Source organism: Camarhynchus parvulus, chromosome 1 (assembly GCF_901933205.1).
Source record: "Camarhynchus parvulus chromosome 1, STF_HiC, whole genome shotgun sequence".
Taxonomy (NCBI): Eukaryota; Metazoa; Chordata; class Aves; order Passeriformes; family Thraupidae; genus Camarhynchus; species Camarhynchus parvulus.
Window position 1 is genome coordinate 103677981 of NC_044571.1, and position 27343 is coordinate 103705323.

Below are 27343 nucleotides of genomic sequence, written 5' to 3' on the forward strand. Positions count from 1 at the left end.
CAATCTGTGTTAAAGCCAGCAAGGTTGAACTCAGGCTCTTGACCTCCTGCTGCAACAACAGTAAAATCCCTGAACTTTTGCTCTGACACCAGATTGTCACCAACAAATCAACCAGAGTGCTACTGCCACCACCCCAGACTGCTCCTAATGACTGGCACAACCACTCTTAAGGCACAGAAAGCTCTTAAGCTACCAAAGAGAATGGACATTAATGATGCTAATCATAACTCTAAAAGACAGCTTTAAATGTAACACAGTTACCTCTAAATCTATCCATCAATTAATATAATTAATGCGGTTCTAGATAATAGTCTGAGTAATGTAGGAATCAATTTATGAGAGCCATTTCCAAGAAAAAGCCTTTTTCTTCTCTTTGTTCCAACATTATATTATTCCTAACAAACTATTAGCTATATTTAAATGACCTTTAATGTCTTTTTTATGTAGACTTACTGAAATAGTAATTTTAAAGTCTTGCCCAATTAAATTCTTTTTCCATCAGAAAAATATTTGACTGAAGTAACAACTCATAGCTGCCTTTAAAGGGCACACCATTAACGATGTATCACTTTCCAAGTTTTATGTTGACCTTGAGCCAATATGAAAAAAGGTTATAGTCATTCCCCGGCAAAAGGAATTCATTCTATGACAGCAAAGGGCTTTGATGAATCCTTGAATTTTGCCACATCAGATTGATGTCACAATATGGCAGCTGTTTCTGTCAGCAACCATGTCATTATTTAATAAAATAATATTTGTTCGCGAGGTTCAAAAACTGTGTTAAGTGTGCAAATAAACACTAAACAAATATTTTGTATCAAACTTTTATGCAAAGATAAATAATTGTTACACTGTAAAATTGTCAGTTCCATTTACTGTACATTGACTATACAATACAATGCATGAGAGACTAAAAGAAACAGAGGAGGTTTGTTTAACTACAAACAGTCTTAAAACTGACATACACTGTGGATATTTCCCCATAAAAACTTCAAATGCTCTGTTCATTTCATTGCTCACAACTAGCTAACTTACATCTCTTAGCAAAATAAACACATACCCTTTATTTAGCATGGCATATTTTGTTACTGAATTAATAAACAAACATCATATAAAAATGATCTGAACATTTGCCTCAAGGGGGAGCTTACAGTTCATTCTTGTAGATCCTTTGCATTTTCAAGCCATTCCAAGCTAATGTTCTTTGACGACATTATAATACAGCCTCACTGCAAAATGTTATTTTTGCCTCATTTTCAGTCAGTAAATCATTATACCTCCATGCTACTGTCCTTCCTAGGCGTCTTTGAAATCCATAGTGTGGACTGGTTTGGACTGGTTTTTGTTCTTCCTTTACTGAAAAATAAAAATACAAACTATTTCAGTGCATGTGTGCCTTTCCAGTCCTGATTCAGCTCTGTGATCAGACCTGAGCGTTCCATCCCCAGATCTCAAGGCCACATTTGGTGCTCTCACAGTGTGGGCTTCCCATTCACAGTGGCACTGCTACCAAAAATTACCAGACCACTCTGCTTAGCAGTGCTGCTCCCAGGAACTGCACTGAATTGGCCTGGATGGTTTTTATTTATTTTTTTTCCAGTTCCCATCCAACCACACCTCTCGTACAGAGTAGTCTTTTCAGAGAAGGACTCCGTTTGACCAGGGCTGGTGAGAGCTGAGCACTTCCCTTTGTCTGCGGGGGAAGCAGAGCATACAAACCCCCTAAATCCATGCCCAAGGTGCAGCCCACCCACCCCAGTGGGTACCAGACCCCTGCCCACCCTGGGTACACCAACGAGGTCACTGCGCACCCCTGCGCCAGCGAGCCCCTTCCCTTCGGGGCTTGACCTGACATCTCATGAAGTGATGGCACATGGATCAGACTCCTGGCAATGAATGACTGGTAGAAAGCTTCCTTAGGGCTAGTTTTCAGTCAAAACTGTCAATAGCAGGTTTTGTGTTTGGTGTTTTTCAATTAAAAAAAGAAAAAAAGGATAAAACTGGTTCCAAAAAGTTCTTGCTCTGCAATACTGCTCATGTGTTTGCCCTGATTTTTCCATGGAGCCCTGAGGCATCCAGAAAGTTTATGGCAGTCTTTCCATGGCTACAAATGCCACAATACACCATCTTCCCTCACTTAGACTGGCAGACGACAGTGCACTGCAGACTACTGAAATAGGAGCCACTTCAGGAGCCATTGCAGCTGCATTTCAGTGAAAATGCTTCAATCTTTGGGTAGAATATTTCACACTGATGGGTTTTGGGTTTTTTTGTTCCCCAATTAAATAAAAACCAGAAGAGGAGAAGTAGCCCTACATAACTCTGTAAGGTGGAAACCTAAGAGTCCCAACAGTCCTATACATTCAGTTTTACTCCTTTCCTGGTGTGTGAATGCAAGCGAGTCTGAGTTGATTTAAAATGTGCTTCGAGGGTGCTGAATGCTACAGTAGTTTTCAGTCCCTCCAGACTTACCTCTGAAGTCCTACAAAGTAATGCATTATGTACCTGAGCCCATTGGAGTAATTGGAAAGACTCCCTTTGGCTTCAGTGGACTTTAGATCAGGCCACAATGCTATAAACAAAGCAATTGCAATGAACCGAGTAGTTCCAGCGCTTCCTTCTTAAAGAAACGAAGTCACTACTTCCTTCTGGATTAATCCAGTAAAAGCAGGCACAAAATAATGATGAAAGGCTTTGAATGGAGAGTCCTTGCCACACAGCAGGAGCAATTTCTAAATACCTCGGATCAAATGTATCAAATGAGCTTATCTTCAACAAACCTATGCTGATTTTCACAGCTGGTTCAGGAAACAGATTTTAGTGACAAAGGTAAGATGCAATAAATAGCTTGAGCATATTGGTGTTTTGACCATCAAATGCAATCATAGAAACTGAGAAATATACCAGGTTGGAATTTAAACTTTCTGCAAGGCATTCAGATGATAATGGAGATGGGTCTTTGAAGCAGTTTCTCCTTGCTTCCCTGGAAGAAATGAAAGGGAGAGCATCTAAGCATGAATGAGCTGATCATTTCTGCCAGCTACAGGGACGAGGTGTTGCTCTGCCTTATTACTACCCTTCAAGAGCCCAATGACAGGCAAAATTAGTCATGACCTTTCAAGCTAGGCATGTCCTGGTTGGCCATGGGTTGTGGCTTTCAGAGGAAAGGTCACCATGTTGTGGAAGCCTAAAAAAGAATGAGAAGTCAGGTTCACGTGGAAAGTTGGGGGTCCCTCCTTCCCCAGCAGGACAGAATCCCTTTCATAAAGTTCTAAAGTGTCCAGCTGATAAGTTCAAGTTATTGTTTCTTCTTTTGATTTGTTTTTTGCCCAAGAGCTGCATATTTGTGATGAACTAAAATGGTTTGCAAGGGAGGTCATAAGTGGAAATCAAAAATAGATAGGAAAATATTTTTTTAAAAACAAAGTTTTGTTTCAAAAGATAAAATACTTTTTTTTGGTGATAGCTTTTTTTTTCATCTAAATGATTTTTTAAATGGTTTAATTTCTTTAATTAAAGGTTTTGATGTAACTCAAAATAGACATTCTGGGAACAAAAACAAACAAACAAACAAACAATAAAAAGGTTTTGCATCAAAACCATTTTGTCCTTGATTTTTGTATCATTTCATCTATCAAACTAATCAGCAAACAGAAAAAAAAAAGGAAATCTTCCAAGGTGAATTTCCAATATCTGTGTCATGCAATTTTGAAGTCTTGGAAGTTCAGATGAATTACTTCTGGATGAAGTGCTATAGCATCAAAGGCCTGATCAAAGCCCACTGAAGTCTACACTACTTTTTCTATTGATTTCAGTGGGCCATGAATCTATCACTGCTTTCCCAGGAGTATTCAAGGGCTAAAACTTTTCTCAGAAGAGAAGCACCTGACAGAAAAGCTACTAAGATGTACCATACTTACCAAGAAATCCAGGGCCACTGTAATAAGGGTTCCAGAATTCAATTACTGTGCAATTGTTAGTGTTATACATATTATTATTTTACTACTCTTTTCTGCTTTGAGCTTCCAATCTTCTGCAACCCCAGTGGTGAGGTTTCTATACAACCTCTCACAGGCTTGTATTTGCCTGTCATAAGACAGGTTGGAAAGTGTACATTTTCCTTTTCTTATAGAAAATGCATTTTAAAAAAAATCAAGTTTGTTATTCAGACCTCGTAATATTCTGCTCTTTATGGCTACTTGTTTCAATGAGGCATGGTACCAAGTACTGCAAATATCACTGTACATTCACTCACACAGAAACAGTCTTCACATTTGGAGTGTTTTCTCACCTGAAATAAGTTACTGCAGCTATTGGCAGAAAATACTAAGTAAAAACCATAAGGAAAAAATAAAGAGCTAAAAATAAGCAAGAAATTTTTTTTAATTTCTTAAAACTGTGATATCATATTCCTGGTCTTCAAAAGAGAAAACAGCTTACAAATCTGCTTATTACTCTTGATATTTTATGTACACAGCATCTATCTATGAAACATATTTCAGTTTAAACTCTTCTGGACTGCATTAAGTTGAAAACACTTCCTGAACTAAAGGATAAATTATATTTGAGAGTTTCAGAAAAACTAGTTCAGAAAAAAACATAAATTATATGCTGTCATGTCTTTACGTATCTATATCATATTTTGAGAAAAATGAAAAGTCCAAAGAATTTTAAAGCCTGAAGCAAACTGTACTGTATTTCAAAGGCTGAAATGTTTCTTTTTTGCATAATAGTACCCTTACTTGATACCACAGCTATGAATACATATCTATTTATTTTATGCACCCTCTTAAGCACATACATGATGTACAAAGGATATCACACTAGTGTGTGGCTCAAAGCAAGCTTTTGCTTTTCCTTTTCAATTCCTGTGCTCCAGTGGTCCATTTGTTGTTTGTATGGTATGTTCAGTGGAACAGGATTAAGCAGCTGCTGCCCCTTAGGTTTGTCCTTGGAACAAATTTTTACTTTGGGTTAGAAATTGAGTCCTTGGGCTCACCCTGTATCTGTGAGGGACCCCTCTACTATTTCCCACAGGCCAGGTACTTTACAGGTGGTAATCACAACAAAAGAGGTGAAGTCAAAGTGCTGACAACTGCCCTGCCTGTCAAGTGATCTGCGAAGAGACTTTCTTCAGGAACAGGTGGAGTCCCAGCAGCAGCATTCTTTGAGACCTAGAATTATCTCAGCATGTTGTGGAAAAAGCCTGAAGGTGAATGTTCAGCTGTAACAGCTGTAAACTACTTGCATTTTAATAGATGAAAAGGCACTTATTTGCATATTTGGGGATAGATGTAAGCAGTCTTTCAGTAGGAATAGCTTGCCAATGGAAATATGAATTCTGCATCATAAAACCACTACAGATGAGTATATTTTACCTTTTATGAAGCATCTGGAAACAGCAAGTCCCAAAAGCCACCAGTATCAACAGCAGCAGTGGTATAGTGGGTATTACAACATAAATTAAATTCGGAATTATACCTACAAGACAAAAATTCTCATTAATGTCTCCCATGTTGAAATGCTTTTAACCATGTCAGGAAAAATCTGGAGTAAAGTAACAGGAATACATTAACTTACACAAAAGAACACATATATTCCTTCTACAGGAAGAGCTCCAAAGAGAAGTCAGCAGTATCAAGAATAAAGCAGCACCTGACTTATATGGAAAATATATCTTAAGGTCTTCAATTCTGATATTTTCCAATTTTTTAATTCACAATTCAAGTGTTTTAATGGAGTACATTTCACAGCCTAATTTTTTTTACAGTCCATTTCAACTGTAGACTCTGTCATCCTTGTATGTGGATTCCCTGCCCATGCAGGACCACAGGGGGAATAAGCCTGGCTCTCATCTTCCCTTTCCCCTTAAAAGACACATAAAAAGCCTCTCCTTGACTAATGAGGAGAGCTAAAGGTGTTCCTCTGCAGGTCCCTGCACAAAAGGAGTGGGAAATGGTACAAACTGAGACTCTATCATCTGCCTACAATAGAGGATGGGGTCTGCAGCTTCCAGAAGGGTACTGCTTCCCAGTAACTATATGCCCATGTTTTGTACTAGTACACATTTAATGTACAAATTGTGGAGATTTTCTTACCTATTGTCCTATTTTGAAAATATTTTCCCTAGCAAGAATAAACGTGAATATGCATGTTGTGCTCAAGTTTTAGAGTCTTCGCACAGATAGTATTAAAAGGTATAATTTATTACAAACCACAGTTCCTCAATATGATAATTCCTCTGGAGTTGAAAATAATGGAAACATCTGTTAGGAAGCTGGCTCAAAACCAGACAACCAGTGGGCAAACAAAGCACGCCCTTTCCATAATCCCAGGGTGCAATCCTGTAAAATCCAGGGCTGCTCCTTAGACATGTTCAGTTCCTTGAAGCAAAGCCATGCTACAACTCTTCCTGAGCCTTGGGACTCCACTCAGAAGATAAACTGTTGAATGAAGCAGTCTGGGGCAGTGCAGAACATGGGCAGTAGGTATCCACTTCCCAAATATCAAGTGTCATCTCTACTGGGAAGCTCATCAAGGCACTGAACTCCTCTTAGCATATGGTTTTCCAAAAACACAGGGTACTTGGGGGAGCTATGGACACAGTGTTTATTCTAAGTTTGGCGAGACAAGGAAATAACTTGTTTCCACAGCAACTAAAAGGACTAAGACTTTTGAAATCTTGTTCAAATATATGTATTTTCAGGGCACTTCCCAGGGAAACAGACTGTTTCCTCCTATTGACAAAAATGGAAACTGAAATATTTATTTAATTCCACTGTTAATATTTTTAGCAGAACACTACATTCATATGAACACATTACCTGTTTCAGTAGCAATAATATGATACTGATCTTCTGGTTTGCTTGTGTCATAAGGATTTCCTGCTGGCACTGTTGGAAAAATATCTGAAAAGGAGATCAGACATTTTAGGAAAACAGTAAAAAATATGGCCATTATGTTGGTTAATAAATTAATAGTAATTACATTTTAATTTCTATTTGTAAAATGAACATTTTTATGATTTATTAAATATACATGTGTACAGGATTTTATTTTAAAAATTGGAATTATATCTGGAAGAAGAATTACAAGCAGTGTTATTCTGAACAACAGCCATATATTTTTAGCTGTTGCTCTCTGAAGAATTAATTTTTCCTATGTTCCAGTTCTTAACTGTGCCTGTTAAACTTGAGTAATTTTGGAGGCTCTTGAATGGTATCCTTATAATTATGTATTTACCAGTGCAATGGAATGTAATGTGTCAAAATTTCTTACCGTATTCTGGCTCTGCTCTGTCTCCTAATTCTTTTTCTAAGACATTATCTGTTAAATCAATATTTGAAATTGATTGTTGAAGAATGAAAAATGTGTGCAATAAAACAGATGTTTCCATTTTTTTCATGCAGTATCACAGAAATTGATACATTCCCCCAAACAATAATTGCTTAATTCTTCAGCATTTCATCTTTTACCAAGACTCTTTACAAACTAGTGTCAGATCACCTCTAGTTCATACTTTTTGCTCCTTAGAAGAAGGCCATAATTTAGTCTAGTTTCAATTCTTGGTGGCCTCTGATTTAATGGCTAATGGTCAAACCCTAACTTCTTGTGCTGAATAAAGTATCTAACATATCCAAAGCTTCATTTGTGCAGGCAATTCTAAATCAACATATTAAGTTCTCTCTGTCATAAGGTTATACTAACTTAACAAGTGCTATGAGACTACAGTTCTGAGTGTCTTGATAAATACAAACTGCTAGGAGAAATCAAAACAGCAATAAAGCCTAGTAAATAATGGTAATTATTTCACCTACATTGGTAAAAAATAGTTACATTTGGCCTTATATAAGGAAAGACACCAAGATACCCCAAAGAACTGAGCTGCTGTCTCTTGACAGCAGAAGAGGAGATGAGTTTTTAATTTGATTGCATAATCAAACCTACAGGAGCTGGACAGGAACTAAATGAGGTCGCAATTACCAACCTATAATTAAGTTTAAGATTGCTGAATGATCAATAAGATCCAAAGCCAGGCTGATCATTGCAGCAGTAAATGCTGTCAAGGGAGGGCTTGGAAAAATAAAAGTGTCTACCAGAAATGTAGTTGCTGCTTGAGCAAGGCTGCCTAATGAGCACTGTCCTGGACCTGCTGATGATACAATTAGATGAAACTTTATCAAAGTCACCTGCAATCTGTTTTGGCCTGTGGCTGGTGTCATGCACCCTATACTGAGTTCAGACAGGAGAGTTGTGAAAAATAACATACTCTGATAACAAGCTGAAATTCAATATGCATGTGGCACTTTAGCACTCCTGGTGAAATGGATGTATTTTGCACTGCTAAGAGCTGACACTGAAGCCTTTACAGTGATTTGAGGGGGGAAAAAAAGGTCTTTTGTAAGTCTTATTTGGTTTGAGATAACAAAAGTAATTTTCCTACAAACATTGTGTAACTTTCTTCAGGCAGTGAAAGAAATGTCATATATCTATTTATATACATTTTTGCATCTACTCCTTTCCTCCATGTGACAGCAAAATACATTTCTGGAGAATAGTCTGTTTTGCTAAAGAGCACAATTCCAACAGTTTGAAAAATAAATAGCTACAATTCAGTAGTACTGCATTTAGCTGCATAACAATGTCAATACTAACAATAATCTACCTATGCATTGTTTGCCTCATATGTCTCATTATAAACTAGTAACCCACTTCTACCTAGAGAAAGAAATACAAATGCATTTTCATTGTTACTGTTATCACCTTGTTTTCTGACAATCCAAAATATCCAGCATTTTCTCAGATGGTAAAAGCAATAGAAAAAGCAATTCTTTATCACATCTCAACCAGAATGGTAAGCAGTTCACTTGTACAGAATTATTATCTAATTTAAATTTGTTTGCTTTTAAAGCTACAAAATAGACCTGAAACCAAACCTTTTTAATAAAGCCTGCAATTTCTGACGTAAAAATGTTGGGTTTTAAACAACACGAAGCATTTTTATTTTGTTATACTATTTCAAAATAATTTGAACAGTTCTAAAAGTGATAAAATTATTTCATTTCCTTGAAAGGCCTATGATGACTACTGATCATCATAAAGCAGTGATAACCACCAAAAATTTCAAAAGCAGGAACAGGTTTTGGGGGCGATAGTATGCCAAAATACATTGGTATATCAACTCTGCCAAATATTTAATATTTGCTGGCAATATTAATTACCATTAATATCCTCATTAAGTGACCAAAAAGTGAAAAATATATGTATCCACCAAAACCAGAGGAACAAAATAGCCTGGATCTGTATGGACAGACAGATCTCTACAAAGAGAGTGATTATTTTTTGATCACCAGCATAGAGAAAGAAGGTAGGAAACTGCAGATTATATAGTTCAAATAGCTGCTAAGAGTAGGATTTCATAGAATGGTTTAGGTTGGAAGGGACCTTAAATAACAGCTTTTTTCCAATCCCCTACCATGGGCAGGAATACCTTCCCCTAGACCAGGTTGCTCAGAGCCCCATCCAACTTGACCTTGAACATTCCCAGGGATGGGGCAGCCATAGATTCACTGGGCAGCCTGTGCCAGGGCCTCACCACCCTCCCAGAAAATAATTTCTTCCTAATATCTAATCTAAACCTACTCTCTGTCAGTTTGAAGTCTGCCCTTATACTGTCACACCAGAGCCTTCTAAAGAGTCTCTCTCCATCTTTCCCGTGGGCTCCCTTCAGGTTCTGGAAAACTGCAATTAGGTCACCCCAAAGCCTTCTCTGTTCCAGGCTGAACAATCCCATTTCTCTCAGCCTTTCCTCCCAGCAGAGCTGCTCCATCCCTCTGATCCCCTTGGTGCCTCCTCTGGCCTGGCTGCAGCAGGTCCCTGTCCTTGCTGTGCTGGGAGCCCAGAGCTGGATGCAGCCCTGCAGGTGGGCTCTCAGCAGAGGGGGCAGAGGGGCAGAATCCCCTCCCTGCCCTGCTGCCCACGGGGCTCTGGGTGAGCCCAGCACACGGGGGGCTCTGGGCTCCCAATGGCCAGGGCATGGCCAGCCTCTCACCCACCAGCACCCCCAGGGCCTTCTCCCAGGGCTGCTCTGGATCTGCTCATCCCCAGCCTGGATTGGTGCTGGGGCTGCCCTGACCCAGGTGCAGCAGCTTGGACTTGGTCTGTCAGACCTCATGAGATTCCCAAGGGCCATTTCTTGAGTTTTTATTAATTAATAAATGTACTAAATCCGTAATTTCATATGCATTCTGACTTGTAGCTTAGTTTTGAAAAACAAACACACCAAAAATTGTTTGAAAATATTTGCATAATCCTGCTGAAAAACACATTTTCATTTACTTTAAGTATGGCCAAGAACAGAAAATTTTACAGGCTCAAACTGGAAAGTTTACTTTTTATGTCCTTTCTGGTTTTGCACCTTGTTCTAGTTTATAGTTCACTTTTCCTCTATTGACATATACAGAACTTATGTCATGTCTGAAAATACAGCCAAATTGCCCAACATATGTTTTTTCTGTCACCATCTCAACTAGCATGCATCTGCTTTTCATATCTCTCTAAGTCTACATGCATGAATGCAGAAATTTTTCCTGCTCTTCTGGACTTCACTCTTCAAGCCATTACTTTTTAAACCAACCACCACATGTAAGTTGGTATAAAATGGGAGAGCTGCAACTATGAGGACAGTGCAATATTTTTTACAGGAGGACCAAGATGTCTTGGTCATCCTACCTAGAAAGTAGAAAATGTAGACTTAAAATCCTTTGTGAAGTAAGGGAATTAATTAAATAAAAAAAAACCTGGGAATGCATGATAGTGAAGCTGACTTTGAAATCATTCCTATTAGTTATAAACAGGTTTATTTAAATGCAGTAAAAATGTATTTTAATAGTTGTTATTGACATATAATATCCCCCTGTTACTGCCAGCGCAGGCACACACCAAAGGAACCAGTGCCACAGGCCAAAAGATACTTGAAGATTCCCTCACAAATTAAGAGGCAATTGTTTTCTAAAACAATTTCCCCACCAGTGAAATATAACTTCAGTTTTACCTACCTGGGGCATATTTGCAAATAAAATTGTGCTTCATGTTGCATCTGTCATCGTTCCATTGATAAAGGTATGGCCCTCCCAGACCAGGGTTTGCAGTTGGCTGGTGATACATCACCACACAGGCTTCACTTCCACAGGAAGGCTCATCTGTGTACCAGTTTCTAGTTTTTGAAGATAAGGTTCATCAGGATGACAAAGTGTTTGCATCAATGAAGAAACATCAGCCCAAACAGTCCCATCCTCTTCAAAGGCATTCTGCATTTCCCACAAGCCTTCTGTGAAAGGCCCGAGAATATCTCTGAATATTAAACAATTCTGATCAAAGCACTTCTGCAGAAATAACACCCTACTGCTCTGCTTTCCTCCCTATTAGACTCTTCTTTGTCTCCTTGAGTTCTGTGAGTTGCTACTACAATCTTTGGCTTCATCAGGAAGTTAAAGGTTTTTCAAAAAGGGTAGAAACAGAACAATTTACGCTAAGCATCTCACAATAATTTATTTGGTGGCTGGCTCCCTGATTTGAGGGGGCCAGAGCCTTGCAGAATTTACCTGCCTGCTTTCAGACCACACCTGAAGGACTCTGTGTGTGGCAGAACAACCTCCAAACATCCTGCAGAGGCAAAAACTCTGTGGGTGGGAGCAAAGGAATCCGTAGGCTGAAGCCATACACACAATGCCATCCTGTCAAAGCTTCAAATTCAAAACCCCAATTGTCAGCTATCCTTCATCTGGACAAGTCAGGGGGGAGATGCCACAAACTTCATGCTGTCAAGCAAGGTTTGGCACTTCAGGCTCCATTCCTTTCCTTGGAACCTTGTCAATGGGCAGTTTCACACCCTTACCTGAATGGTGACATACTTCCATCAGCCCACTGGTAGAGGTCGGGGCAAGCACTCGACGTGGCCAGTCCATCGCCGCTTCTCCACAGCCCAATCCAGAAATCACCATCAGAAATCCCAGAGCCTGATTTGGTGAGGTTTTGCAGCATGTTTTCTATCAGCTGCTGCTCAGCTTCACTTTCCAAGCTCAGTAAAGCCCCACCATCGATTTCACAGGCCTGGCGGGCCTCCTGGAAGCCCACGCGTCTAGACAAGTCCTGGAAATAGGCTAGTTTGTAACACGAATGCTTGAAGGCACCATAGCACACCTTCTGGCCTGGAAAACAAACACATGGGACTGTTCAGAGCACAGTGATGAACATCAAAGCTGCAAGAAAAGAATACAGCAGATCATGCATATGCTGGTGAAGGACGGGAGATTTTTGCCTGAGAGGATTCACGGTGATAACCTAGCACCACTGAAATCCTTTGCTCTAATTTAAATTTCAAACAGCACACAATTCATGGAAATCTATGCCATCTTGATATGGCCTGTGAAACTCTCCAAAACACTGAAGATTCCCAACAGGCTCTAGAAAAAATATTTACTTTATAATGACTGTACCATCAGGCCTCTCTGTTGTAGCTAGGATCTGTTTGGAGCATATTCCTTGACTATTGCATACTAATGGACCAACTTCACTTTTATTGTATAATCAGAGCTATACAATTTTAAAAGTTTCAAATACACATGTTTAGTGGCAAGAAGCAGCTCAATTTTTTTTTTGATCCATTAAGTTAACCTTGAGAGGCTGTACATAAGAGAGGAATCCATAATGCACTCTTCACTACAATGTGCCTAAGCACAACCTGTAAAGGTCTATTGGAGGAGAGAGTCTGCTTCTTACAGTTCTTTGTGTGAGAAAGATTTATGTCTGTTTCCTAAAAAGGAAAAATAATGATCATTTTCAACTACTAAGACTCTCTAGAGTTTATTTAAGATATACAAGATAAGGAATTAACACACTCACTTATCAGCCACAACTGATATCCAGTATGTTTATTTAGGGACAGAATAAGGCTTCTAAATATAACCATCTCTTAAAAAAATAAAATCAAGTTTTTCCAGTATAGAAATTTATCACTGTAGAAGAAAAGCAGGAAAATTTATTTTGTTAAGTAAAAATGACTGAAGGATACCAAAGTAACAAAAAACTACCAGGTATTATCTAGACTGTTTAGAAATCAACAAAAGTCATTCTTTTACTGGAAAATCTGACAATCACACAAGATGCTGAGCTGGAAGGGATCACTGAGGACCATAGAGTTCCAACTCCCAGCCCTGTGAAAAACAGCCCAAGAGTCACACCATGCCTGAAAGTGTTGTCCAAAAGCTTCTTGAGCTCTGTCAGGTTTGGTGCTGTGACCACTGCCCTGGGGAGCCTGTTCAGTGCCAAGCCACCCTCTGGGTGAAAAACCTTTTCCTGCTATCCAATTTAAACCTCCCCTGACACAGCTTCAGGCCATTCCCTTGGGTCCTATCACTGATCACCAGAGGGAAGAGATCAGTGTCTGCCTCTCCACTTCCTCTTGTGAGGATGTTGAGGAACAAAATGAGGTCTCCCCTCAGTCTCCTCCAGGCGGAACAGACCAAATGACCTGAGTGGGTCCTCATAGATCTTCCCCTCAAGGCCCTTCACCATTCTCATAGCTCTCCTTTGGACACTCTCCTTAAGGGCTTTTTATCCTTCATATATTGAGGCACCCAAAACTGCTCACAGCACTTGAGGTAAAGCCACACCAACAAAAAATACAGTAATTTATTGTACTGTATCAGATTTGCATCTGAAAATCTCGTATTTAGTCTCACTTTTAAGCAAACCCAGATATGTGACTCATGTAAATAACATTTGAACATGATTTATTCTGTTTCACCTTAAAAAATTTGCAATTTGTCACTGGGAAACAGCAACACCCTCACATAACTTCAGCCATATTTATGTTTTCCCAGGCAATGTTTTCCTCTGCACAAAGAGTAAATATCAAAGCAAACAAAAAACCTTAAAAGCTACATAAAGTTCATTCTTTTTGCATTAGCATTGCTTCGTTTTTGTATTTAATAAGTAGGATATTTCCAATAGCAGACAGCACAAGGGCTGTCGAAGACATCTCTGTATTTGCAAAGAGCATAGTTTCAAGTATTTGCAGAGAATAAGCAGATTGTATCAAAGATGCATTAATATAGGAATGGAAAAATAGGATCAGTTCTGGACTTTTAGCTAAATCTGAAAATAACTCATTTTTATGGGACCATTCCTGTTGTAGAAAGCTAAATTATAGGGGCAACAGAGATATACTATGCTTAACTTTCTAGGGTTTCCTAAAATTCTTGTAATCTTTCTAGAAAAAAAAAACAAACTCTGAAACCTTCACTTTATAATACCCTATTAAAGTTTATCTTGAGAAGGACTATCAGGAAGAAAAGCATCTTTTAAATCTCATTCTTACCTTGGCAGACAGACTTCTGAAAATTTAGTTGTTTATCAGTAATTAATCTACCAAAATAACACAGGAACAAGAACAGTCTAAAAAAAGGACAAGATTGTGCCACAGATATGGGAAAAACCAGGCTCCAAGATCAGGCAGAGAGTGCCAAATTTGACTTTCTCTGATAATGACCTGACAGCACAACGTATGCCCCAATTTCTTTCCTGATATTTCCCTTCACTTATATAGGTTAGGAGCCTTGCTCCCAATAAATGCAGCAAGGGCCACCATCCTAGCTGGGCTGTGGTGCTGAAGAAACAAGGGACAGACCCTTTGACAGAGATGCATATGAAATAATGGGCTTCCTCCTGGACTTCTTCGACAAAAAGAACTACTATTATCAAAGTAACAAAGTGATAAGTCTAAATGTTCCAAAGTGGGAAGTGCAACAATGAATGCTCATTGTTGAAATGAAATCCCAGCTCACTCCCTTCCTCTACAATGCTGAAATTCCAACTTTGCCAACATGATCGATTTTCCCCAGGAGCTGTGCCTCACTGACAGGACAGAGTGCACAGGGAAGGAGGAGCTGATCAACATTTTGACCCTCACTGCTGGGTGAGTGACAATGGCTCATTGCCAGAGTACACATGTGTACACAGCAGCACAAACAGCCACAGCCACAGCCCAGCACTGAATTATGCAGGACACTAATCACTTCCAAGGAAAAGTGACCACTCCTTTCCCTGCAGTTGAAGATTGGATTCAAAGCATTAATTCAAGATGTACATTCAAATTTAGGAAACGTGCTTTGTCCATTGTCTTGTTCTTTTTATTTTCCCAGACAATCTTTGAAATAAACTCTTCCATTATTCCTTTCATTCTGTGCACATACTTCCCCTTGACATCAAGCAGCAAGTTATGAGCAAATTCAGGTATCAAAACATCCTGGTCACAGTTTCAGTCATGCAGGAATTTTCAACCAACTGTGATGAGCAGGCTGACCACTATGGATCATAATTCCTGTACTGCTCCTCCCCCTCATGGGAAAACAGCTAACTTTGCCTTTATAACACACAATCCACTCCCCACCCATGCATGATTCTCAGGCGGCTGAAGTGCTCCCCTCACACTCTGTTCTCATGCACAGCCTCTGCTTTTCTGTGACTCTCCCAAAATCTGAGCCAAACCTTCTAGAGAAACAAATGGATCCTTGCTGGCTGCCTAGCTGAGCTTTCTCAGGATGATCATCTGCCAATCAGCTGCTGCATGGAGACTCAAGCAGAATCATAGAATCTTTTAGGCTGGCAAAGACCTTGAAGGCCATCAAGTCACAGCAAGTGCTGTTTCTGACCTGCTCCAAGGCTTGTATCCATAAGCTGTGCTGTGTACTTGTCCAACACAGGGGCTGCATCAATGCTCAGCTCCATCACCCACACCAAGGAAACCAGATGGGGATGCATGGAGCAGCAAGGAGGATGAAAACTATTTGTGATTCAAAGAGCAAAGAGTTACTGCAGCCCTTAATATGTGCCCAGCTTGCTCCCATTGTGCACTCAAAGCAGGGAGCCCACTCAGAGCTGTCAGAATACAGATGTGAAGGCCCAACTTCTATCCAAGGGTTTGCAAGTTAAAACCTTGAAGCTTTGTGGAAGAAATTTCCTTTCTTCCCTTAAACTGACCAGAATAATTTTTAAAGACACCATTTTTATTGCAGATGTTTGGGAAGGGTTAAGTAACTCTAAACATCAAGTTTTACACAGTGAAAGAATTGAAAAAAGGAAAATTTGAATGAAATCCAACTCCTAAATTACTGCTCTTTCATTTTTTTTGCTCTCTCTATCTATGGCAAAAGAAATAATTTCCTCCTCACAAGCTGATCATTTCTGCAAGAATATACCTCCAGAAACCAACAGAGAAAACAGCAAGAAACAAAGAAATAATTGGCATTAAGATCCATAGACCCAAAGAGTGTGAATGAAGTGTGCTAGGCAGAGCAGTAAGCTTTCTGGAAGAAGCTGTGAATTTCTCTTGTTCTAGTTAATTTAATCCCTGTGTTTAGGCAGTGACCTGCTCTGAATCTTTTCTTTCTTCTTTTGAAGCAGACTTTGAACCAGTTCCACCGTGGCAGATAAATGTGTTAATGGAAATCTGCAGTTGTGCCTTAATAGCTGGCAAATCAGTTGACATTTTAGTGCTCTTCTCGGAACACACTGAGATGTCAGGTTTTAAAGCTTCATTTTCTTCTCTCACTACTAATTTCTGAACTACAAAGGAGAAATAATTTACCACTGAAAAATGACAGAATGGACCACATTGTAGAGGAGACAAGATAAGTATGGAAATATCAACTATGTGCTACTTCACCTTATTCTAACATCTTTCAGCAGACTCCACAGTCAGTTCAAAAGCAACATTTTGTTATTTCAGCTGTATAAATCGAGTTCCAATTTTTCTGTCACAATTGAATAGAAACTAGATTTGTAAGCAAGACTATTGGAATGAATCATGCTAAAATACTATACAACGTAAATAATCTTTTTTTGGTCCCATCATCCCATTAGCTGATGAAAGCAAGTGAACAGGACTTGCTCCAGAAAGTGCTAGCTACCATTTATATGGGTCAATTTTCATCTTTGGGTGTTTCCCAGAAGCTCCATAGTAGAATGTTTAAATATCAGCCTCAGAACAAGGATTATTATTTTTAAACGAAATTGCTCATTAAAATATTTCTGCAGATAATTGTACAGGGAGGGAAAAAAAATCTCCTTCAAGAAAAAAAGAAATAAGCAAATTGCAAGCTGTTATTTCAGTCAGTGATATCTTCATTATGTTTTAATAACCATGCTTCATTAAGCAAATAATAGGTTCCTTGATTACCGTCATGACAGAAGTTACAGCAAAGTGTCATAGAAGCAAAATTACTGATAAAATAACCAGGTCAAAGACTCCTCTCCCTAAGAGCATCAGGCTTATTACTAAACTAAACCCCCACAGCCCATGAGGGGCACAAAGGTCATCCTGAGTGACACACCTCACTTAGCTGGAGTCTTTGAAGACATCAGGTAGAAGATAAGCTCCCTGCTGATAAATCCCATTCCTCTTCCTCTTGAACCTTACAAACTAACCCTTCTTGAACCTTACAAACTCACCTGCAATCCAGGGTTTGATAACATTACCATCCACCTAGATTAGGTCAGCCACTGCATGTGCACAGCATATGTGCAGAGAGACAAAAATGAATGCACAAAGCCTGATGTACTAAACTCCATTAAGTTTTTTTATTTTTACTTTTTTTTTTCTCCCCAAGGTAATGGATTCAGCAGAAAAAAGAGAAGAGCACTTGGCAAAAAGCAGTGTGAAATATTTAACATTAACCAGAGCAGCAAGAGCCTGATGGAGACTGAAAACAAAGTGACAAACAAAAACACAAGGACTTAAGGGAAAGAGATAATGAAATAGCAAAACAGAAATCTATGGCAATTAACCAAAATTTTCTCTGCCTGTGTTATGAAGACTAGTCTTGGTCTTGAGCTTGCACGAGCTCAGTGACCTCAGGGATGACCAACCAGCATGCAGAACACTGGGCACAATTTGTTTTCACCTGTCCCACACCAAGTCCCAGTGATGCACTCCAGAACATGGCCAGGAAGAGACTAAGTGGTAATAAATTTTCCTAATTACATTTTGTTCCAAAGCTGATGCATCTTGTCAGATGGTCTTTGTATCACCCAGTCAGATTTTGCCTGGGTTCAGCTGCTGGTCACATTTTGCTATATTACGTTACTGCTGTTGATGTTTTACTGTATCATATTTGCATCCATCCACCAAATATAATTTTTTTTATTATTCATATTACTTTAAAAAAAACCACAACTGTGATAACATTTCATGATTACATTCTGTCTGCATTTATGATAAAAGCAAGTTTCCTTCTTCTCCCCCAAAGTTCGTAACACTCAAAAGTGTGTTACACATCGTTCTCCAGCTGAGTCAGTGTTCAAAGCACTGATGTTTCTCAGCTCACAGTCCTGAGCAGTTTAAGGAATTCCACATGCTCATAAATTTGACATTCATATAAAACCTGCTGTACAGATCACATGCCAGCTTTTATCTGTACTATCTTCACAGCAATCTCTTCCATACCTCAGCAGGTACTTTTTCCTCCAATCCTCCTGAAAACCAAGCCTTCTGAGGGAAAAGAAAGTTGCTACTGATTTATTCTGGATTAAGGATTATGCCTAAAATGTCATCATACAGTTTTTTCTTAAGTGATTTCCCAGGGTGAAACATTTTCAAAGGTTCCAGGTCACTTTTAATGGCTTATACAAAAACCCCTGAGGGCCACATTTGTCTATGCAGCAGCTGTGCTTCAGGCAGATGTGCACAGCAGAGTTTGTATGCATCATATCAAAGCATGCAGACCATGTCTAAGGTGCCTAAATGGAGCCTGCCCCCAACTTCTTGTGCAAAACTCATCTATCAGCCATTCTTAAAATACTTCTTGTAATGGATATCCTTCTCGCTAAATTCTTGGGAAAAAAAAAGTTATGGATGCATTTGTGGACAGAAAGTCTAAAATGATAAATAGGATTTTTTTCTTCTCTCTCTCAAACACAGGCCAGATAATGTAACTTCAGCCATTAACCATCCCATATCTTGTGAATTAGCAATGATGCAAGAGGTTCTCAGACAAACAGGTATCTCTAGGATTAGTGCAACTTTTGCAAAGAGAAAAAAAACAGAGATGATGAAGTATTAGGTAAAATCAAATTACTGTGTTATACCATTTATACAGAGACTTAGTACACTTATGAAGCTGCAAAAGATGCATTTTTCCTGTCCAGTCCTTGTCTTTATTTTTTCTTTTGCCATGGAAAGTGATGTTCACTACATTTATTGCTGAAAATGGGGTTTCACCTGTATGTTAGCCTCTACTAGATCAGTTATTGTATTTCTTATTATTATTATTATTATTTCTTATTATTATTTTGGGGACAGAGAGTGGGCTTATTTCTGAATGACAACTGTCCTCAATAGACCCAAAATAGCTACACATTTAAAAAAATCAAGCAATCAAAAAGGAGACAGTGCAAAGGAGCACCTGGCAGTGCCCATTTATATATTAAATGTTACTCATTCCTAACACCTGGATTTTGCCATCAGTTGAATAGAAGTGCAATTAAAATTGGATCTGAGAGCTTCCCTCCACAATGCAGCAAGATTGCTGGTCACAAAAATAGGTAGTTAAGAGACCCCTTGTGACAAGTATTGATCTAAGCAGGTTATTTCTAGGGAGGTTTGTCAAAGCCTCTGTGAGCTCAGAACCTGTGCTTTTCTAGGTCTTGGGAGGATGCAGGAAGATTCCTTATCCTGCAAAATCTTCTTCATCATGTTGAATAAATTGGTGGGAGAATTTGCCTTTTCCACAGCAAATCAAAAGTTTGTCTGGATTTTCAAAATCCCTGATGTGGTGCTTCAGGCTTGTTCTTGATGTACTGGGAACTGGAATACCAGCCAGCATGAAAGCTGCCATCTTCAAACAGCAGTTCACTAATTTCCCAAAGAAAACACACATTTACTTCTTGTACTTAGCTTCTCAGCCCTGGTGCACAAAGGAGGGAACTCAGGCCATTGACAACAGAGCTGTAAAGAAGTAGCTTGATGTCTAAACCTCATTAGAAGCTAATCAACACTTCACCCTCCATAATTACCATTGCAGGAAAACATACAATTACATGAATCAATACAGGGTGTCTTCAACTGGAAAAATTAATATCCATTTTTATGGAAAAGTTTTAGTCACTGACTCAAGTCATAACTCAGTGTCAAAAGGTAAGTCTCTAAAGTATTTCCCAAAAACTATTTCTTTTTTCCCCCAGGTCAAATCATTAAAGCCCTGACAGGTGTCCTTTCTTCTAAGCGAAACATATCTTCATTTTGGCATCAGCTCTGGTTTCAGCTATCTAACACATCATAAATTTCAAGCATGAGACCCATTTAGCTTTTCCTGTAATAACTATTTTCCTTTCTTCTGATCACGTGAACTTTACAGGTGTATATCACAGTGCTCCCCGTAGCAGTCAGCCACTTCCTTCTCTAAGGGGCCAGCTCACAGATGCACTGACCTGGAGGTTCACAAAAAGTGGCAACATAGATGCTAAAACAACCCCCTAAAGCTGTAAATTGCCTTCCCCTTTTTAAGGAAAAACTTGGACAGAATCAGGCCAGTGATAACACCCAAGTGTCAATGGCATCTATTTGAACCTATTCAAAGTAAGAGGAAATAGAGTGTGTTGGAAAGAGCTACATACCTATAAGTCTGTTCTGGGATGTGGATTATTTTACCCAGAACTTTAAAACCTCAGAACAAAAAACCTCAACCAAACAAAACAGCTGAAGCTGTTAGCAGTGGGTTTGCTATGTTTTGGGGTTTTTTTTATTCTCTAATATATGGGTTAATTCTTGTAAACACAGTGACACAATAAATTTTTATGTATCATAGCCTGAAGATACACCAAGATCTCTACAGTTTCAGCTGTTTATTAAAAAGCATAAATACTGACAAGACTGGCCAAGAGAAACTGTGGATGTCCCATCCCTGGAAGTGTTCAAGGCCAGGTTGGATGGGGTCCTGAGCAATCTGGTCTACTGGAAGGTGTCCCTGCCCATGGCAGAGGGTTGGAATGACATGATCTTTAAGGTCCCCTCCAACCCAAACAGTTCTGTGATTCAAATTAAGTCCATTCATCAATACTTTCCCTCTGTAGCCATGAAGCCCAGAACAGAATTCACAGAAGCTTTTAAGACAGACATAATATGGCAGCTAAGAAGTTGTTGTTAACTTGCCGTGGAATAGACACAATAGACAAAAATTGTAGTCTGAATGTTTTAGGTGTGTGTGCCTGCCAAGGGGAGCAGGGAATAGTTTTATTCTCCTATCCTAAACCAGCAGACACTTCCACAAATATCCACTTTTATACTCATCAGTTGGTTCCCTCAACAGGTTTTCTCCCAGGCATAAATGTAGGCACTTTTGACAGTTGCTGCCGATGGCTTCTTTCTTATTTTTGCCTCCAGAAGGAAATAGTTCATAACTCTTTGGTCATAGAATCACAGAGCATCATTCATTTGGAAGACATCCCCAAGGATCATCAAGTCCAACTCCTGGCCCTGAACAGGACTATCCCCAAGAACCCCACCAAGAGAGTGTTGGCCAACTCTTCTTGAGGTCTGTCAGGCTTGGTGTGACCAAGCCTGTCAGGCAGTGACCACCCCCCTGGAGAGCCTGTTCCTGTGCCCAACCACCCTCTGGGCGAAGAATCTTTTCCTGACAATCAACACAAATCTCCTCAGTCCGCAGATCCCCCTCTATGTCAATTAAATGAAGAAAAAATGAGAAGAGAGAAAACATACTCCTTCTCAGTTATTTTTCATAGCAAGCATCATCCATTCTCAGTAATTTTCAGTGAAATTCAAATGCCTTTTTTCCAAGTAGGTGTAGTTCCATGAATTTATTACCAAATTATTTGCAACAGATTTAGGTAATATATTTGGGTGCAAATTATATTAATTTCTTTGGTTTAAGAGCTTCTTAGGGTGAAACACCCTTTATGCATTTTAGTACAGGAGTGTGGGGTGCTTTCTTTTTGTGGCAGTTCCAGAATTTAAAAGAGAAAGCAATAAGCAAAACCTTGCTCATTCAGCTGCTCCTAAGAAAGTGGGAAAAGCCAATCCACATGGAATCTTAAAATTGGTGACACTTCACTTAAGTCAAAAATTGAGGGGAAGTTTGAGGGGAGGAGAAGTCTGTTAGAATATTTTAAAGGATAATTTACACTAAGAGAAAATTCAGAGGTAAAGCATCACTGGTTAATTCACACTACATTTAGTCCTTGAGATACAGTGTGGGATTCATTTCATCAACCTTAAGTTCTTCCCAATAAGCTGTCCATACCTAAACTGACTCACTGACCTCACTGTGTAGAAAAGTGAACAAAACAAACACAGATAGCAGTATCCAGTAGCACAGTTCTGCAGTATACTCAAAATCCTAATTTAAATGAAATTAATCCCACTCTCAAAATATCAACTTTTTTCCTTCCCTTCTGATAAAGTGAGCCTAGATTAGCTGGATACTGCAGCCACATTCAGATTTAGTTAGAGACATGCCAACTTTTTAGTTAGGATTCATTATTTCTGAAGATTGGTCAGAACAGAAGGTCCCACTGTTTGTCAGTGGTGGCAGTAGGGACTGCTTCAGCAAGAGATTCAAGTTCCAACTAGTGAGTGAGAGGTAAGAGTTAGATTATAATGGGATTAGAGTGTAGCAATTGCTATCAAAGGATTGTTTCATCTTACCTACTGTACATTAGCATCTACCTTCTTTTCTGATCCATCAGAGATTTGCAAAGAGAAAGCCATTATGGGAATTAGTTTCAGAAAAATAAAATGCTGTATAGAACCCTTTATCAACCAAAGCATGTCACCCTGAAAACATCTTACAACTGAGAAGTTTGACCTGCATAGGATCAGACCTGACCTACAGAGAGTTAAAATCAAGGTACAGAACATGAGTTCAAGCAGGCAGGAGCCCAGCTTTCTCTCTCTGGGAGCAAGAAAAGCCATGTGAAAGCAAGCAGGTTGTCCATGCCATTCCACAAGGTTTTTACCATAGCTCCCACCATGACAGGCATTTCCTCTTGGGCTCTTTAGCCAAGTGGAATATTGGGACTTGACAATCATGAGTTTGAGCTTTGCAATGCCTTTCTATTTTTGAACAAACTGCTGTGAGCAAAAAGCTGTATTCCTGGGAAAGCAGCACGCTGGTCTGAGACACAGCACGAGGATTTTCCATGTCTCTTCCCTTATCCCTGAACAGAACTGCAGCCTGGCCAACCTGTACAACTCTCACTCATGGGGAAGGTAAGCTACACATGGCTGACAAAGAGAGAGGGGGATCACCTCTAATACAGAAATCTGACTCTAGAAACTGATTTAAGTACTTGGATATTTCTACCCTGCTACAGAAGGACTCCTCCAACCAAAAGAGGTCTCATGAAAACTCATTCCACAGGGTATTGTGGAATTTCTTGGTTTGCAGCAAGGTGTGTTTAGCAGAAACATCACCTCATTTCACTCTAAGAGCCCAGCTCATTGATTTGCCCCCAAGAAGACAGTGCTCAATACAGCTGGATAAGGAGAAGAAATAATAAAGGAGTCCATGGGAATTCAATGCCCAGCTTCTCTTGCATTTCTCCAAGTCTCAGCTTTAGTGATTCCTGAGACATTCAGCTGAGCAAAAGGATCTTGTACTATCTGGGTATGCCTGTTCAAGAAGAGCTTTTGTAGTATGGAACTACATGCTGCATATTTCCAACAAAATGTGTTCAACACACACCTGTTACACATGTAGATGAGGTTTTAGGTTTTTTATCAGGTTATATCTTTTCAAATTCTGAGCTGCATATGTATCTCAAAATTTACACTTCACAAAAAAAAAAACCAACCCACAAACCCAAAATTTTACAGCAGAAGGTTTCATCTAGAGAAAATGCTTGCACTTTGACAAACTCAGGTGTAATAAGCAGACCAAGCAAATCAAATTAAATTATGCATCTTTAGGCAAAGGGTTTGTTATCTCTCATCAATCCAGTACCCATGAAGACACTGCTTATTCTCTTACTTTGCAGTACTTTATGCAGAACTCAAATCTGATCATAAGCCATGTGAATGAAAACATCCACTTCCTTCAAGGCATCTGAAGCAACAAAGTTTAGGGGCAACTCTGGTAGTTTCCTGACTCACCAAGTGTTTTCACTTGTTTTGTGTTTTATATACCCAGGTATTTTTGCACCAAAATATATACTGTTTTAAAATACTACATCACTATTTAATCTGCTATTGATGCACAGCAATAGCAAAGAGCAAAACTTTAAAAGCTGTAGAAATACAACTAGACAAACAGCAGTCATTAAGCTATAATATCTATGATTAATACATAGGCTGTTAAATGATTAGTAATAAGATTAGCTTGCATCTCTCCTGCCCAATAGATACTTAAAGTAATTGCATCTTTGCAAACTGCATTATCATCACTTCATGTTCTTTATGATGTCATGGGACAGCAAGGCAGACTCAGCACTTTCTCCTGAGACTGCTTTGGATTTTTTCCCTATAGGAATCAATTGTCTGGCAACACTAGACAGTTGGATATGGAGGCTGTGAGCACTGCCCACAGAACATCTGTCTAGATATATTAAAAATTAAAAAGCATTTTGCATCACTGTTTAAAACTTCCCAAATTAAAGATGGCAAAGAAATAACACCAAAATGTAAATTGCTTGATGGCAACAATAGTTTTAATTATATCCTAGGAAAACTAACATACTCGGAAAAAGCAACAGAAACCCTTTACTTAAAAAAATGGCATTATGAAAAGGCAGGCCTTTTCTCCTCTGTCCTCTTGACACTGTGATCAAAATGGGAGCAAATTTGCAGTTATTGCTAGGTCTGCTGCAAACTTACTGCAGCTAATGGGACTCTTCACCAGGTCCAGCCAGCACTCAAGCAGCCTCACAAACAGCTTAGGTGAGTGATAGGAACCACATATTTATTTGGAATGAGAGCAGTGGAATTTCCTACTATGCCAGATTATTAATCATGACTGAAACATAAGTAATTTTTTTTTTTTTAGGAATAGGTCTGTTTAAGATATAGACTTTTTATTTCAAACATAAGCTTATTTAAGTCCAAACTGCTGGTTCTTATGCAAGAGAGAGGTAAGATATATGGGAGTCAGGTGACAGCACACACTGCCCAATTATTCAATGGTACTGTTTCTTGCCTAAAATAATGCCAGGGACTGCTAGTACTGCACCTATCCATGTGCATGTGCCAGAATATGGGTGTGGTCCTTGAGAGGAAGAAAGAGGGTACAAAAAAAAGTTCTTCCAGTACATAAGATATCTGCAATAAGCATGAATAAATAAATGTGGTTGTTATTGTCTAGGAAACCTTTATCTAATGAATGCAAATTCAACCCATAAACTAATAGTACATAAATGGTTCTGTCTGTAAGTGGCTTCAAACCCTCTCCTGTATTTTATCAGACAAGAATTATCAGCACGATACAGTGACATGAGACTCATCATATGGTTTGAAATGCTTCAGGGAAATATGGGGCAGAGGCTGTGTCCTCTCAAAATCCCCAAAGCCTAATGTGCATCTAGGAGCAGTCTGACAAAGCAGTTTACACACATCACACATGGCTGTAAAAGCTGGACCTCAGTTTCCTATGTCTCAGTTAAACACAGAAGCTGCAGCTGGAAGATTAAGGGACTGGGTTTCCTCAGCCACATGGATTCCTGCACTGAGGCTGCTAATGCCAAATGCATCTCACAGATAATTAATCTTCACTATTCCTTAAAAAAAACCCTAGTGTTAAATAGCAGTCATATAAATTGTAATACTTAGAGCTTGATGTATCCTACAAACCAGTATAATCCACAGTATAGATTAAATATTTCAGGTTACTGTTGAGGCAAACAAGCTTTTTCGAAGTGTTGCAAGTACTGCTACTTAGCTGTTATTTCCTGAAGATGCTGTTTCACCAAAACCCCAAGAGCCCATCTCAGCTGTAGCATTAGAACCTGCTTCAAACAGAGCATGATCAAAATGGTCCAGTGACTGCACTCCCTCAGCAACTAAGAAAGTTATCTGAATTCAGCAATCAAATGCTTGCAAGAACAACAACAAAAAAATCTACAAAAAAGTTTTGTTGATATGCTACTGTTACAGCCTCTGAAACAACAGTACACAAATAATTTTATTGTTCTGGAGACAGTTTGTAAGAGCCACGTTCTTACCCACATATACACACACAACTTGCCAACAAGCAGAGTGGAGAGTGTAAAATCTTTGTTTCCAGGCAAATGCACGGATCTATAGGCACACACACAACATACCCCCAAGAGCCTGTCAGCTTTAGTCTGGAGGGTCTGAACCAAAGTAAGCTTAAAAGGGGTCTTTTCATCAAATTTAGCCGTTTCTGAGCATACACACCTGTATACTGCAAACACACAGTGGGAGTCTACAGCTCTTAAATTAAATCTAAGCTCCAATGTTAGATACAGGTTTCTTAAGTATTATCTTCCTTTTGGTTTTGAGAGTTGTGGATGCACCCACACACAACAAAACTATTTTATGCCGCACGCTCTTAAAAGTTTGCCCTCTCCTCCCAACAGCACCGCAGACAAAGAAGAAACATCCCCGTCCAGCTGCCAACAAAACTCGGCGCACAGACAGACGCTCCATCTTTTGAAGCAATTCGAACCAGGGCTCTGCGAAGATGAGGGAGGAGAGGACTTGGGGCTGCCTCGGGAGCCCGCATCCCGCCGCGTTCCCCCCGCATCCCGCCGCGTTCCCCGCAGCAGCAGCATCCCCGCTCCGCCGGGGCAGCTGCGCCCGGGATGCGCTCCCGGCGCTCGCTCGCCGCCGATGCGCGGGGGGTTCGGCAGCTTCGGCAGCGGGCTCGGTCCCGGGTCCGCTCCCGGAGCGCTGCGCTCCCGCACCGGCCCCGCACCGCGCACTCACCGCTGAGGACGCGCCCGGCGAGCGCCCCGGGTCCGCACAGCACCGCGGCCGCCAGCACGGCCGCCAGCCCCAGCCCTCCTCCGGCCCCCATGGCGCTGCCCCGCTGCCGGTTGGCTCCCAGAGGCGCTCACGGCTGGGCGATGCCGCCGGGGAGCGAGGGACACGCACCCAGATGCGCTCCAGCCCTCCGCCACCTCCCCACCGCCCGCCGCCCTGCCTTTATCTGCTTCCCCCGGGAGGGACCGCCCCCGCACCGCCCCCAGCCCCAGCGACGGCCCCAGCCCCTGCCCGAACCCCTGATCCAGCCCCAACCCCTATCCCAGCCCCAGCCCCTAATCCAACCCCTATCCCATCCCCAGCCTCCGATCCAGCCCCAGCCCCTGATCCAGC

General features: G+C 40.1%; 1 protein-coding gene across 2 annotated transcripts; it reads right to left on the reverse strand.

Moving 5' to 3' along the window:
• Nucleotides 1-814: 814 nt before the first annotated feature.
• Nucleotides 815-27139, reverse strand: CHODL (chondrolectin). Of its 2 annotated transcripts, XM_030957530.1 has the most exons (8): nucleotides 26954-27139; nucleotides 11897-12209; nucleotides 11058-11215; nucleotides 7279-7326; nucleotides 6825-6908; nucleotides 5379-5481; nucleotides 2905-2983; nucleotides 815-1356 (listed from the first exon to the last, which is right to left on the reverse strand). In XM_030957530.1, exons 1-8 carry the CDS (start codon nucleotides 27042-27044, stop codon nucleotides 1354-1356), a joined length of 879 nt encoding a protein of 292 aa, XP_030813390.1. In that variant the 5' UTR covers nucleotides 27045-27139; the 3' UTR covers nucleotides 815-1353. The 2 variants fall into 2 exon arrangements, with proteins under 2 accessions (XP_030813390.1, XP_030813380.1); XM_030957520.1 differs by lacking the exon at nucleotides 2905-2983.
• Nucleotides 27140-27343: the final 204 nt, after the last annotated feature.